This window comes from Peromyscus californicus, unplaced genomic scaffold (assembly GCF_007827085.1).
Source record: "Peromyscus californicus insignis strain IS unplaced genomic scaffold, ASM782708v3 Scaffold_4__1_contigs__length_199733344, whole genome shotgun sequence".
Lineage (NCBI taxonomy): Eukaryota > Metazoa > Chordata > Mammalia > Rodentia > Cricetidae > Peromyscus > Peromyscus californicus.
This window is the reverse complement of record NW_026294562.1, coordinates 38,684,384-38,699,705: the sequence shown is the minus strand read 5'-3', so window position 1 is coordinate 38,699,705 and position 15,322 is coordinate 38,684,384. Positions and strand designations below refer to the sequence as shown.

At 41.5% G+C, this 15,322-nt stretch overlaps 1 protein-coding gene across 1 annotated transcript in view; it reads left to right on the top strand.

The window, feature by feature from the left end:
- The first annotated feature begins 396 nt into the window (after positions 1-396).
- Ptar1 (protein prenyltransferase alpha subunit repeat containing 1) overlaps positions 397-15,322 on the top strand; it is a 34,304-nt gene continuing 19,378 nt past the window's right edge. The window contains exons 1-2 of the mRNA XM_052763102.1: positions 397-566; positions 9,989-10,158. Of these exons, the coding sequence (XP_052619062.1) occupies positions 481-566; positions 9,989-10,158 (256 nt within the window). The 5' untranslated portion in view covers positions 397-480. The remainder of the gene's footprint in view (positions 567-9,988; positions 10,159-15,322) is intronic.

Below are 15,322 nucleotides of genomic sequence, written 5' to 3'. Positions count from 1 at the left end.
TGTTTTGTTTTGTTTTGTTTTAAACTTTTCCCCCTAGATCTGGAGGGTAATTTTTTCCTTTACATTCTTTTTCTTTGCTTAATGAATTACAAAGCTCTAATTAAAAGGGCTACTTTAAATTTCAGAAACACAAAGTGGCACTGGGGTGCAAAAGGAGGTCAGCAACAGGACTCCTCCCGGGGTGGGCTGGCATGGTCTTGCCATCTGGAGGTCGCTGGGAAAAGGCCACGCTGGCCCGCGCCTGCTCGGAAAGGTGAGAGGGACCCTCCGTCCTCCATGCCAAGCGAACCAAAATTCAATCAAAGCCAAGGAGCAAAGAGAGCGAGCGCAACTCGGCAGCGATGCGGCCCTCCCTGACCCGGAAGTGCTCGGCGGCCTCGGCGAGGGCGCGCCTGAGCCAGCGCGCGCGCGCGCCCCCGCGGAACTCCCGCCGGCGGCTGGGTTCTCCCGGAGGCGCGCCCGATCGCGGCGGCCGCCAACATGGCCGAGACGAGCGAGGAGGTGGCGGTGCTGGTGCAGAGGGTGGTGAAGGACATCACCAACGCCTTCCGCAGGAACCCGCACATGTGAGTCGCGCGCCCCGCGCCGCCGGGGTGGTCGGGGGGGGCGGGCCGGTGCCGCGCTCTAGTCCACTCGCGGCGGCCGCTCGGGGCCCACGCGCGCTTCCGACAGGCGGAGCGCGGCAGGGACGGTCGCGCCGGGCCAGCTGGCCGTTACCGGGACGCGTGGCGGGCCAGTGTTGGGAAGCGACCTCGGAGAGCCACGCCGGAGCGTAGAGTTTCCTGCCCTGCCGGGCGCGTCCTGGGAGTTGTGACAACTCTTCGCCCGGCCGCCCTCCGCCCGGGTGCGCTTGCTCCGCGGGCCACCGCTGTGGGTCTCGGTGCCTCGGAGGCGGCTCTCGGTTGCATCCCGTGTGTGACTGTAGAGGGTTACCCACCCCGTCGGTCTCTCCGCACCCCCTTTCAGGTTACTAGCGGTGATTGGAGGCCGCTTTTGACTTTTCCACTCACTTGTCACAAAATTGCAACGCTAGTGGATGTAACAATTTTTGAAGGTGACCTGGATGGATCTCTCATAAAGCTGTAGCGAACTGGATACTTTTTTATCGGAAGTGCGTCCGAAGTTACAGCCTAGCGCCTTACGGCAGGCATTCTTATCCAGCACTGTTGCCCTCTATAAGTTCACCGAAGGACTGACACCATATATCTCCTCCTCCTCCCTTTCCAGTTACTTGTTATTTTCTGGGAAGATACTCTCAAATTTTTATTCTTTCCGGCACTCTACCTTCAACGAATGAGAAGAAAGCTACAAAAAGAGTTACCTACATCAGTATACAAAAGAATCAGAAAGAAACAAGAGTGTAGCCCATTTCCCATCCCCCCTCCCTGGGGGAAACAAACATGGAGTCTAGTTTTGTATTATTTTCTCTGATTCTACAATTAATTTTTAATATTCTTTATCCTTTTTTTTAACTAGGGCACGTGAATTATTTTAAAACATCCCGGCCTCCTTAGCTTTTCCGACTAAATGAAAGTCCAAACCTACATTTTTAACAAGACATTCTTTTTCTTCAAGGTGGTGTTCCTAAAAGAATTTAGAAGTCCTCGGATGGCCTGCTCCCTTGTGGCAATTGGGGCTTAAAACTGTACTTCATTAAAGATAAAAGACTACTGGCCTCAAAACATACCTGCCAGCTCTGACAGATCCTAAGTCTTCTTCCTGTCCCCTTTTGACTGTTGATTTTTTCAGAATGAATGTTTGGAGTGAGTTCCTGGCAGTAGCCATAGTGGCTGCTGGGCCTTTTAAAGAATGCTTTGATGTCTTGCGTGTCGGTCTTTGAGGCCCTTTTTGAGAATTCCAGCCACAGTGCAAAGACACATCCTTAAAAAAAAAAAGTTGGGCAAATGAAGGGTTCATTTTTCATCATGAGGTGGGTTTTTTTTTCTTCTTCTAAAAGAAATTGTAGCAAAGGTTAGAGGTCTAATATAGTGATCACTTTAGTTTCTCATCTTTGAGGTAGACTAAAAGTATATTAGGCAAAACTTAAGATTAGGATAATGGGTTAGGCAGGTTGGCCGGGTACAGTATGGAGCTGTATGGAACAGGTCCCTGTTTTTCTGGATCACACTTAACAGAACTCTTAAAGGGCTTTGATGCTTCTCTCTATAGTTTTTACTCTGCAGTCTCATGAATATATACTCCATCAAAACTTAGGGTTATCTGTAAGTATTTGGGTCATTTGAGATCTGAGTTTGAGCTAAGTTGGGCACTTGAAATAATGAGTTATGTAAACTAAGCATTTAAATAGCTCAGTTCATTATTTAGCATCTGTCAGCAGCTGCATTTTAGTACACATTCCCTACAGTAGAAGTGTCTTCTAGCTATTATCTTTTAAAATGTCTTGTACGTTGGGCCTTTCAGAAGTGCTCGTATGTCTTTGCTCAGTCTGGCCATTTTAGACTCAAAAGAGCTGTATTTCTAGTTTAAAAAGAAAAAAAACAGACATCTGCCTTTAAGTTAGTCTCCAATAACAGTATTATAAGTTTTGCATTATTTGCCTTTTTCCCCTTTTTCTCCAATGTGAGATAGATTGCCAATTTATTTGTTAACATCTACTCCCTTGAATATATTAACTTTGTTTCTGTAGAAATATCTACCTCAAGCAGTCGAAGGTTCAATAAGAGCTAGAAATGGTGTTTCTATAGGTATAAACTGGTTTTCCCCAGGCTCAATATCTTCTCAATTTTGTAGGGCTAATGAGAATTCAAAGCACTAGACTTAATCTCAGTCCCTCCACTCCTTGCCAGAACACTGCGCAAAGTGAAAAACACAAGATAGATACTGTTTGGTAGGAGACTGGGAATCCTACTGGGTTCCCTTCAACTAGTGGTTTGACTCAGAAATATTTATTACCATGAGGTATAGACTGTGCCTTAATGTGGAATACAGCTGTCTACTGTACAGCCTAATTAGGCCATCATGTTAGTATTCTTTTATCCAGCAAATTGGTATTTTTTTTTATTGAATATCTACATTTATTTGAGGAGCAGTAGGTACCATATTCACTATATGAGACAAGAAGAAGTGCAAAAATATAGTTTGTACTGAAGCCAAATTTCTGGTGTGATTAAATTGTACATCTGCTGTATTAGCCACGTGTATTATTGAACACTTGGAGTGTACGTAATGTTAGTGAGAACTGAACTTTTGATTGATTATCATATAAGAAGTGAGTTCTATGTTGTGTAGTGTGGGTTTGGTGAAGACCTAAGACTGAACCTGCCTGAGTAGTAAATTAACCCTACAATATAGTTCTTAGTGAGGATTTGTTAGCAGTATTGTAAGTGTAAGAGAAGGGAGGCCGAGTGTATCTGAGCGGAGGCAGCTTTTAACATGAACATCGAAGTCTGAGTGCGACTTCAGTGTCAGAAGAAACTGGGAGCAGTACATTGATCAAAAGCAGCAAGATGTGGTTGAAAAGATTCCACGGGAATGGGTTAATCGAAAAGATTTCATCGGAGGGGGTTATAGAGAAGTCCTTCACTATCTGGCCTAATTGTTGCATTCAAGTGGGTAGGAAAAGAACACTCCCATTTGACAGGTAAAATGCTAGTCTGGAGATAACTGTACTGGGTGCTAAGCATAGAGATTAGTGCATAGTTGAGAAAGGATCTCTATCCTTAATGGAACGTCAAACCAATCAACACGCAGCTTATGAAAGTAGGCAGAAAGGGTAAGAAAGACATTATGAACAGTGATACCTAGGAGACTTTCTTTGGATTACAAGATCAAGATAGTTCTTTCAGAGGGACTAGCATTTTAATAGAGACACAAGTGATGATACACTTCTAATCAATAGGAAGGCCCCACAGAAAATTGTTAAGTAAGGGTGTAATAATGAAACACAGTTTAAAGTTGTCTGCAGGTTGAGGAATATGAAACCACAGAATACAGTGGTCTTATACATGTGGTTTACTCATTTAAGTGATAATACAGTTTTTAAAATTTTGTTTAGAATTTGAGTCCTGGGTTGAATCTTGTCATTTTATTTGCTAGCCCAATATACTTAGATAAGGCTCTCTTATATAAAAAACAAGGCAGATTTTTATTGTAAATTATTGCATAGAGTAAACGTAGAATGTGGCATGCAATAAACAATAAACATCAATTCCTGTTTTTGAAATAATGTCAGTAATGTAATTTCAGTGGTACAAAAAGTAATCTTGAAAATTAATGAGGAAGCCTATTAGGTCTCTGAAATATCTTCAGTACCAGTCAAGTTTTAATTATTAATATGCAAGTGTCAGTTCCTGTAGATACTTTACTAAGTATGCTTGAAAAGGTTTGGTCATGCTAGAAATAATTGCAGCATATAAAACAAAACTAACTATTCAATAAAGATATTTATAAATTTCCTGAATCTGGGCCCTTTCTGTTCAGTTGTGACACTTCCCAGAGTTCATGTTTAGTACTGGGCACAGTGCATCCTGCCTAGAAGGGAGCTTGGTTGACGTAGCTTTTGTGAGCAGAACAGTAAGCTATGGATAAAGGTAAGCCGTAGATGACAGTTATTGTTTCTGCAACATATAGACAAGAGAAGCTGCTACACGTTGGAACAGAGTTGACATCCGTGTGATACGAACCTTGAACTCCATTGGGTCTCCACTGTAAAGTGAGACACCCGAACACTATGCTGTGTGGGACCTGAAGTAAAGGTGCTGGTCCATTCCATGTTGTCTGTCCATCAAGGCACCCAATCATTGAGCCTTGTTGGATCTGTGTGAGAAGATTCAAACTTTTGCTGCCCTTGGTCTGGGTTTCTTTGAAAACCCCTGACCTTGGTCATGCACAGAATATTTACCTGAGCAAATGGTTAAGTACAGGACTCTAAATTTCTAGAAACTTAAAAATATTGGGAAAAAATTCATGAAGACTTTTTGGGAGGAATAATTGGAAATTATCTGATGCTTATAGTCATTGTAAGCATTTAAAATATCAATTATGTAGGGAATCTTAGATGTTAGAGAACTTCTAAGTTTTGTCAAGTTTATGTACGATGTGATCTCACTTTCTCTAAAAATACTTGAGGAGGGCAAAAAGACATCTACCCAAACAGTAGTAGCAGTAGAGACAGGCTTTTAGTTTTTATGTGTCCTGAGTTTTCTATATTTTGAGTTTGAGATTATAACTTAAACTGGAGACCCAGATTCTTAAGATAGCTGCTAGTAATGTTGACTTCAGGCAATCCCCTAAAGCTCAGTGGAGCTCATCTGATAAAAGGAGACACAGAAGAATGAGCTTCCTGCTTGTTTTAAAATGATTTAGAATTCTAAATTGCCTGAAAAAATTAGTAATCTAAAAGAATAGATACAGAAACCTAAATTGAAGCATTCTATTGTTCTGAAGCTTATGGAGCACATAGCTCTCTAAAGAAAATGATGTAATTTTTTAGCAGTAACAAAACTCTCTATCTTAGGGTCAAATAACTTGACAAAGGATTAACATTTCCACCTCAGCTTTCTATTGCCCTCTAACCAAGAAACTTGACATTGGATGACCTCAGGCTGTTAAATGAATTGATAACCTTTATCTTTGCCTAGCACTTCCTAGTTTACCACATTATTCACCTTTGGTTTTCATAACAAGCAAGGAAGATAGTAGATTCCTGTATTTCAGATGAGCAGTCCAGAGGTAAATGACCTAACACATCACACTGGCCATTGGTGGTAGAAGGGAGACTAATTAGCCAGGGGCTGTTATCAAGAAGCTGTTGTCTCTCAATACTGCATCTTTTCATTTTTTTTTTCTTCAAAGGTTTGCATCCTTATGACTCTTTCATTCTCTTTACATGGAATAGGTGTCGAGTTTCACTATATATACTTTGAAAGCTGAGTACATGCTAGCCCGTTTTCTTTACTGGAGATGAAACACAATTCTGCCCTTTTACAGATGGGGAGAGTGAGGTCTGTCAAGGCTCAAGTTGCATGTTAGATGACCTGTGCTTTTCTCAGTTCACTGTATTACAAAGAGCAGAGGTAATATTCTCCTGGAATAACCTTTGAAAGCTGTGTAAATGTCACTGAGGAGCAAGGATGACCATCCATTCAGATTCAGTTCCAGAGCACCTCTGTCCCCAAGGTTCTTTGTTTTTTGAAAGTTTCTTGGACGTGTAGCCAGCCACAGTAGTGTGTTGTTTTAATTCTGCAGATGGCTTTGTCCTATAATTTAGGTACCAAATTAGTACTTGGATATTTTATGTCTAGTACAACTCTAGTGAGCAAAACTTGTTTTTAACACTGTGAATTGGAGTTTAAAAAACCTCCTCCCAAACAGCATATCCGGAAAGCTGGGATTCTTTTATTCTTGCTAGTGTAACATTTTTGTTTTTAGCTCTGAAATTCCTTGAAGTGTTATAAGTAGTTATTAGATCTCAGAGAACAGAATCTCTTAAGTAATTAAATTGAGGGGTTGGCTTTTTCATTTGGTTTTGCTAATTTTAGGTTATTCATTTTTTGTTTGTTTGTTTGAGACAGAGTCCCGCTGCTGTTTAGCCCTGGTTGGCCTGGAATGTACTATGTAGATCAGACTGGCCTTGACCTCACAGAGATCCTCCTGCCTCTGCTTCTCAAGTGCTGGGATTGAACGAGTTATTTTTCTGTTATTAGGTTATTTACTAAAATGTTCAACTTCATATCGCAAAAATGTAAGCACCGGGAAACATGAGAGGTTCATATATATAGCCCAGTGACTGGGCATGGCTAGTTGTGTGTACAGTGCCATAAATGGATTCGGGTTCTTAGGACCAAGTACAGATGCAAAGGCGTGCTTTGAAAACTGAATATTAGGGGTTGGGGATTTAGCTCAGTGGTGGAGCACTTGCCTAGCAAATGCAAGGCCCTGGGTTCGATCCTCAGCTCCAAAAAAAAAGAAAACTGAATATTGACTTAAGGTTCTTTCAGGATTTTCCCCACAGAACTTCCTTCACATTACGGGAAAAGCCAAGTGGTAACCTTTTATTGTAGACATAGACACCTCACAGAGAAACTCTTAGAAGTCTGTGGTACTTTGTTTATTCATTTTGCATTATCAGAAACTAAAACTGTACCGTATATTCTGTGAATTGTTTTTATATGGTGATAGCACTAGTGTGGTACATCAGTATTAAGAGACCTTTGAATCTACTGAATGTGTTGTAGGTCCCACAGTCTTCTGGAGCAATAATTACTTTGGAAGAAATGTTAGTATCCTTGTCTATTGGCACTTAAGAGCGGGTTGCCTCTGAACTATCCAGTGTAGAGGTCTTTCTGGACAGATCTATTTTAGGTGTGTGCTTCTGACTGTGGTGACTTAACACAAGAGGGCTTTCTTATAATCTCCTATTAAACAGGTTTGTTCCTTTTTTATATCTGTACAGCTTTCTTCTTGGCAAAATAATTCTAGGGACTTAAAAGACAATGTCACACATTCTAAAGATCAACTTTTTGTTTATTTTTTAAATTTGTTTTGGTGGGGGAAGGGAGACAGCGTCTCAGTCTTATATAGTTCTGACTTGCTATATGACCCAGGATGACCCGGCCTTGAGCTCAGAGATCCATCCACATGCCTCTGCCTCCCGTGCCAGGCCTGCTTCTGCCTCTCAAGTACAGAGATTGCAGGCCTGTGCTATCAGGGCAGATGTGGGTGGTGCTTGGGGTCAAATCTGGAACATCAAGAGTGCTAGGCAAGCACTCTATCTACCAAGCTGCATCTTCAACCCTATTCTTTTCTGTGAAAAAGAGATGTGGGGCTGGAAAGATGCCTCAGTGGTCACAAGCACTCTGCTCTTGCATAGGACAGTGCAGTGACCAGCATCCATGGCGTATCCAATGGCTCACAACCACCTGTATGTACTCCAGCTCTGGGGGATCTGGTACCTTCTCCTTTCTGGGGCACCACCACATACAATCTTTTTCTAAAAAATGAATAGGCACATTTTAAAGATAGCTTTAAAAAAAATTTGTGTGTGTGTGTGTGTGTGTGTGTTGTATGTGGTACACACACATGTTTTTGGATGTGGGAGCATAGAAGCCAGATAAGAGCATTGGTTATTTGGTTCTACCATTTTTCAGCTTATTCTTGTGAAAAAAGGTCTCTCACTAAACCTAGCGCTTTATTTTGGCAAGAATGACTGGCCAGAATTCCTGGAACCCTTCTGTCTTTGCCCCCAACAGCACTGGGATTTCAGGCAAGTGTGGTCAAAGCTGACTTTGTACATGGGTGCTGAAAATCCTAACTCCTCCTCATGCTAATTCAAGCATTCCACTTGCAGAATCATCTTTCCAACTCTCTACTGTTAGTGTTAGAGCCAAGAGCAGAAGAAGGTGTTCAACGCTCCCCCTCTCCCCTCAATAGCTGGAGTTATGGGTCAGAGTGAGCTGCCGGGCATGGTTGCTGGTAACTGAACTCATGTCCTCTGCAAATCGGTAGTTACTCATAACCTCTGAGCCACCCCCCCCAGCCCCTCTCACAGAGTTCTCATTACTCATGAAATAAAGGACATCCTAGTGAAGAAATTGTGTAGGTAAGAATTTTAACCACTTTTGCAGATAAAAGATATGAGTTGGTTTTATAAATATTTGTTTCATTTGCTCCATGAAGTCACACTCCACACATTGTTTATTAATCAAGTCTGTTTTAATGCAAGTTTTCAACTTAAGATGGATTAACCGATCACATTCTGAAATATATTTTTCATTTTGATATTTTTATCATAAGGATGATTTAAAAAAAAACAACTCAGCAGTATGTAGAGGGAAAATGAGTCAAAAATTTCATGGACAAGTTAATCTTTAATAATAATTTGTTTCTGTTCCACATTTATTATTATAGTAGGCAAATATAAACACATTGGTTTACATTCTTAAAAAATGGAATAATTCTATAAAAATAAACTTCTTTCTCATTCATTACCTTTGTTTCTCAAAAAAAAAATTGTGGTGTCTTTCCAAGCAAAATTTAATGTATCTATATGTATTTTAAAGAATTTATTTAAAAGGCTTTTTCATTATATGCATTTTGCTTTCTTCCCATATTCTTGGCAGGTAGACAGTAAGTGCAGACCTGCATCATTACTTAACAGTTAGCACACCACTGAGCTGTGCTTCCTTTACCTGCATTATGCTGTTAAACATTTGGGTTGTTTCCTGTCTTGCTGCAGTGTTGTGTTTAGGGTGGGGTAGCTGCACGATTGGAGTCTGTGCTTTAAATGCTGCAAGGTGTCTTCAAATTGTCATCTAAAGAAGCTGAATTTTCACTCCTACCAGTAAGGAGGATTGCAGTGTGCTGTTTTCCCTGTACTTCACTGTTACCAACAAACCACATTAAAAAAAATCATTTGTTGCTACAACTCCAGTAAATGAGTGTGTGTATATATATATATATACACACACTCATTTACTGGATTTATTTACTCATTTACTGGATTTATTTACTCATTTATATATATATATATATACATACATACATATATACACATTTATATATATATATATATACACTCATTTACTGGATTTATTTACTCATTTACTGGATTTATTTACTCATTTATATATATATATATATATACATACATACATATATACACACACACATATATATATATATATATATTTTTTTTCTCACAGAGATCCACCTGCCTCTGCCTCCCAAGTGCTGGGATTAAAGGTGTGTACCACCACGCCCTCTTAGAACTAAACTTTGTTGTTGTTGTTATTTTTTTTCCAAGACAGAGTTTCTCTGTGTAGCCCTGGCTGTCCTGGATCTCTCACTCTGTAGATCATGCCTGCCTCTGCCTCCAGAGTGCTGGGATTAAAAGTATGCATCCCCACCACCCTCTTAGTTATATTCTTAAGAGAAATAAATATATGAGGCTTTTTAAATGTTTTAAGGAACTAGAAAAAATTAAAAGCCAGTATTATCTTCAATTTTTTTTTATGTCTTACATATTTAGAGATGAGATTGGCCTGATCCCATGCCCCGAAGCAAGATATAACCGGAGTCCCATAGTCCTGGTGGAGAACAAACTTGGTGTGGAAAGCTGGTGTGTCAAGTTCTTATTACCGTATGTCCACAACAAGCTCCTTTTGTACAGAACAAGAAAGCAATGGCTAAACAAAGATGGTGAGTATGAGTCTGTCCTCGTCCAAGGGAGGAGCTCTTCCCTGGGGTCAGCATTCCCGGACTCTGGTTTGGGCTCTTCTCTGAACTGCCTGAGCAGGTGCTCAGCCTCTGTCAAAGGAAGAGCTTAGCCTTGAGCGTTAGTGTTCCTGCTTGGAACCACAGTGATTATAATGGAAGTGTCTCGGGCAGGATTCAAGCCACCTGCTGCAGCCACAGCAGATTTATGTGTTCATATGCGGAGGTCATTTGTAAGATTTTGTTTAAGGATAGCATCCTATCTATAATTTAAAAAAAAGAAGAAATTTGAGCATTACTCAAGAGTTTCCAGTCCCCTGGAACCACTTGATCTCTGACCCCTTAGCATTTTACGGATGGCAGAACTTGTTTCTGTAGCAGTTCAAGGAGCTAGGCGAGGTGCTCTTCTATAGCTGCTGTGGGACCCCATCTGTGGTTCTGCTGTGCTGATTCACTGAATCTCAGGTGAGATCAGGCCTTCTGAATCATAGTGCCAAAATGAGACAGTCAAAACTAAGAAAGAAAAAGAAAATCTTGGCCTTTGCTTCTTCCCTGGTTCTGTAGTTGCTAACATCCCACCTGGTCTCTTCCCAGCGTTCCTCAAATCCTGCTCGGGCCGCACAAATTCTTCTTAGCCTTTTCAGGCGCACCTTGGGACTCACTTCTGGGTAGCCCTCATCTAAGCCTCTTCTGCCTTTGTAAGGCCCTTTCCCTTCTTCATCAGCAGCATCTGAGAAGTGCCCAGGGTGCCTGGAGAGTGGTTTTCAGTCAGACTTTATTTTCTAAGCAATTTTAATCATCACTTCCGGAGTCATTACCCAGGGCTGCTCTTACCAGAAGCCGCTCCGAGGACTGTGGGCATAAAAGGTGAATAATACCTGCTTCCTTTAGCTGAGAAGTTTCAAGTTGAGTGCCAGAAAGCCTCTTTAGGGGAAAAATGTGTTGCCAGCTGTAGCACATCGGATTTCCTTGAATTCTTCTCAGTATTATCCTTAAAAGGCTGTCCAAATAGGTTAATAGTACTTTTTCCTGTGTGGACCATGACGTAGTCTGAGTTTTAGTGAGAGGTGGTTTCTATTTTCCCTGTGGCTTGTTTCATTTCATTGGTCCTCTTATACATGTTTCTAATTCAAAGTGCTACCTAAACTTGGTGTGATGTTAATGGCATGACCTGACTTTAGGGAACATGTTTCAAACAATTGTAAGGGATTTGGCTTTTATTCGACCTCCTTTTTTATTCTGTCACCGCAGCATAGGCATCAGAGAGCCATAGGACTCCACCAAGTTATGTTTTGCCAAATGAAGCTGTATTGTTTTTACCCTGGTGTGCAGGGGTGTGACTTAGCCAAGGCATACTAGCTGGACAGAATAACTGTCTCAGGGAGAAGAAGCAGTAAGAATCTTAAAGATCAAGTCTAAGTTATCTCATAGCATTAGACTTTGCCCATTCGTGTACCTGAGCTCAACCCACCTCTGTCCTGTGGCCATCAAATCTTTGTGAGCACCATACTGTAGACTTTGCCATCTTATACACATGCTTTCCATCTTGATAGCCCCACGGGACACTATCAGGACACAAAGGCAGGTTTTGATTTTATCTTGCATCATCTGGATGAGAGCTATGATAATCTACAGCGTAGGAAAGGGAGCATAGTTCAGTGCAGTGCCACAGACCACTCAGGTCACATGTACTGTCAGTAAAGAAGTAAATTCTGATTTGATGTCTGAAAATGCCAATGTAAAAATATTGTGCCAGATTTATGAACTAAAACATTCAGAATGCAGCTGAATCTTGCTAAGGAAAAATAAATCCAAATTTTTTAGTAAAATGCCATTAATTTGAAACTTTTTTCTGGAAACAACTATGTGTATACAAAGAGCCAAGGGTATTTAATCTTTATTGCAGCCACAATCTACCCTGTTCTAGTCTCTGACTTTATTGTGTGCTACTCCCTTATTTTGCCTTTGTATTGTCGTCATCGGCCTGGTCGCCAGCATTAGCAAGCTGGATTCACACTCATCCCCTGGGAAGCCTTTCTGTCTGCTTCAGGAAGAGCAGGTCTCTGCACTCTGTGGGAGTCCTTTATCTGGGTGACTTTGATAGTTGTCACTCACCATAGTATATTGTAGTTTGTTATTTAAACATCTTTTCCTGCTAGACTGTGGGTCACTGAGAACAAGGATTATGGCTCTTACTCAGTACTATTAAGTGCCGAAGTGTCGCTTGTCAGATTAGCAAGAATTCTTAGCTTAGTCCGCCATTCAGGGTCTGTGTACTGTAATAAATAGCTTGATCTTAAGCCGTTCTTCATATGGTACTTGAGTATATTTTGGAAGGAGAGTAACCAGTGTACTGTCTTGAATTTATCTATTTTTAGATGCACTGAAACTATTCTCTGTCAGAATAGTTGTAAAACCTGAACTATTGCTAGAATGAAGTACAGCAAAGAAAGTGTATTCACTCAGCCTCTGACTTCAGGAGTATCTGTGTGTGCTTTTCTTGTGCCAGCTGTAATTTAGCTACTTCCTGTGTATAATGTGCCCAGATTAATTTTCTGCCTGTGAAATGATGATGGATTAGTCATACATTGGAATCTGTATAGTAAGCATGTATTTACAGGCATGTGTTTTGTATCTCAAGAGAGACCTGTCTGATTTCAAGGGTCTGTAGGATGTTGAGTAGCTCGTATCTTCTGGGTGAGGCTATAGAGAAAATGGTCTGTAGTCAGTGACATTTAGAGAGTGAAATCATTACAATCAACTGTTACTGACACGTGTTTATCTTTAGAGCTTGGTTCATCCTTCCTGTATAGGACAAAGCATTTGCCAAAAGTGTGTTAGCATCTGCTTTGCTGGAAGACAGACCTGAAAAGCCGGAGCATCAGCAGTCTGAGGTTCAATTACTTAATCTCGTTCTTCCTTTCTTCTCCCTGAAAGGGAATACTGACTGAGACCTCAAGATTTTCTTGCTTATCTGATGCTTCCATTTTTAACCTCTTTCTCTGTCTCGGTTGGCCCATTCCTGTTTTCTTACATTATACTTACCCCCCACTTCTTGCCTCGGAACTTGACTTCTGAATCAGGAAAGATGAGAAGATTGTGAGGAGGAGAAAACCCTGGTTGTACTTAATACTGGACACCGCTGAGGGCTGTCAAGGCTGCTGGTGTTTTAAGTCCCAAGATTCTTAGATGCTGTTAGATGGTCACTGCTCTTCTTAGATTCCTTCACTTCCTACTAGGCTTCCACTCACAGTAGTGCCTGTGGAACTGACTAGGAGATGCAAACTTGGAAATGAAAATTAACATCAGAATTCAGTGTTCACTGTATGTTAGATAACCTGATACCTCATGCTTTTAGTCACTTAACACTTCTGTGAGGTAGCTCTGTTGTGAGCTGCATTTATATTGAGAAAACACTAAAGCACAATGAGATTGAGTGAGTTCCTTACCAATTTGTTTTTGCCCAGAATTCCCAGGAAGTGGGAAGCAGGGCTGTGATCCCAGCAGCAGTTAGCTGTCTGGCAAAGGAAGCTCTCCGTTGATGAGCCTTCCTCCACAGCCTCTCGCTGATGCGTGGGGACTTCCGCATCGACTGTCTATGTTCATGAACTCTGCCTGTGCTGCTGCACAGGGGCTTCTCTCTCACTTGTAGGGAGGAGGGGAGGAGAGTCACAGGAAACGTACAAACAGGCATAACTCTCAGTGTACGTTTTCTGTCCTGTAGAAAGAATCACAGGGACCGAGAGCCAGTTTACTTAGGCAGTGGAACAGCTTTGGGAACAGTTGCCGACATCAAAGAACTCCACAGCTTCCCTCTCACATATAACCTCCCATACGCTATGGTGCGTGCTGGGGCGCTGAGGGCGGTTTTCTCAGGTCAGGGGTTTGCCAGTTTCACTGTGACAGCATTGCAGACTCTCTGTGCTGCGGCTGTGCTGTGCTCCGCAGTCTCAAAGCATGCTGGATGTGACATCACACTCCTTTGGCTTTCCCACACCCTCTGCACTGCCTTACCACTGTACTCCTAGTCCCCACGGGGACACTATAAGAATTAGTCATCGCTTCTTCAGAAGGCCCTGGTGGTGTGTGTTGTCTGTTTGCCCTTTCCAACAAGAAGATAACCTTATGAAGGGTAAGATCAAGATCCGGTCTTATTAGAATTACACCCGTGCTTTGAGTCTGAGCCTGTTCAGTCTTTGCTCATTGTTGATACTTAGAACATTTGTGGAATTAAGTGAATAGTAATATAGAACATTATATTAGTTTCCTTGGCAAACATTAAATTAGTGCCAAAAACTATTAAAAAATGAAAGAAAAAAAATGAAAGAAAAAAGGATATGACTTAGATTGTTCTTTACATGCACAGCACGCTTGCACATAGGAACTTGCAGTGGGGAAAATGTGGGGCACAAGTCAGAGTGTAGTTCCTGCTTCTCAGTTTTTGAATATTTAAATGATCAGTAGAAGATTCATAAGTGCCCAACAAATGCTAATCTTTTTACTAAGATTGTGTGGTAATAGAAAAATCAGTAGTTAACCTGACTGTTTTTAAAGGTATACGTGAGATACTTATGTGTTTGCTCTCATGTCTGAAGTTTATCTTGCACTAAGTACTTCACATGCCTCATTTATCCCTATAGCCAGGCGTTTCAACTGCAATGTAACTGATAGGACCAAAGTGTCAGGGCACATCCGTGTCACATACTGTTGGTTAAAACTCTGACCCTCAGGGCTGAGGAGGTGCCTCAGTGGTTAAGAGCACAGGCTGCTCTCCCACGGGACCCAGGTTTGATACCCTGCATCCACACGGTAGCTCACAATGGTCTGTAACTTCAGTTCCAGGGCATCCAGTGACCTCTTCTGGCCTCTTCTGGCACCAGGCACACAAGTGGTTCACAGACATAATATAGACAAATCGTCCATATACATAAAATAACGGTAATCTTTAAAACCCTGTAAGTTTCATTTTCCTGCTGTAAAGTTAAACAAAAGTGGCTCGGATCCTGACTATGAGAGTGTAGCGAACTAGTGTGAGTAAAGCATTAGTGTGGTACTGCTCCCAGCTCCGCCCCATTGCCACATGAAGTGTACTGACAACCTCTGTGTTGTATTCACTTCGTATTTAATACAGCTGGGGCCCTTATCTGCT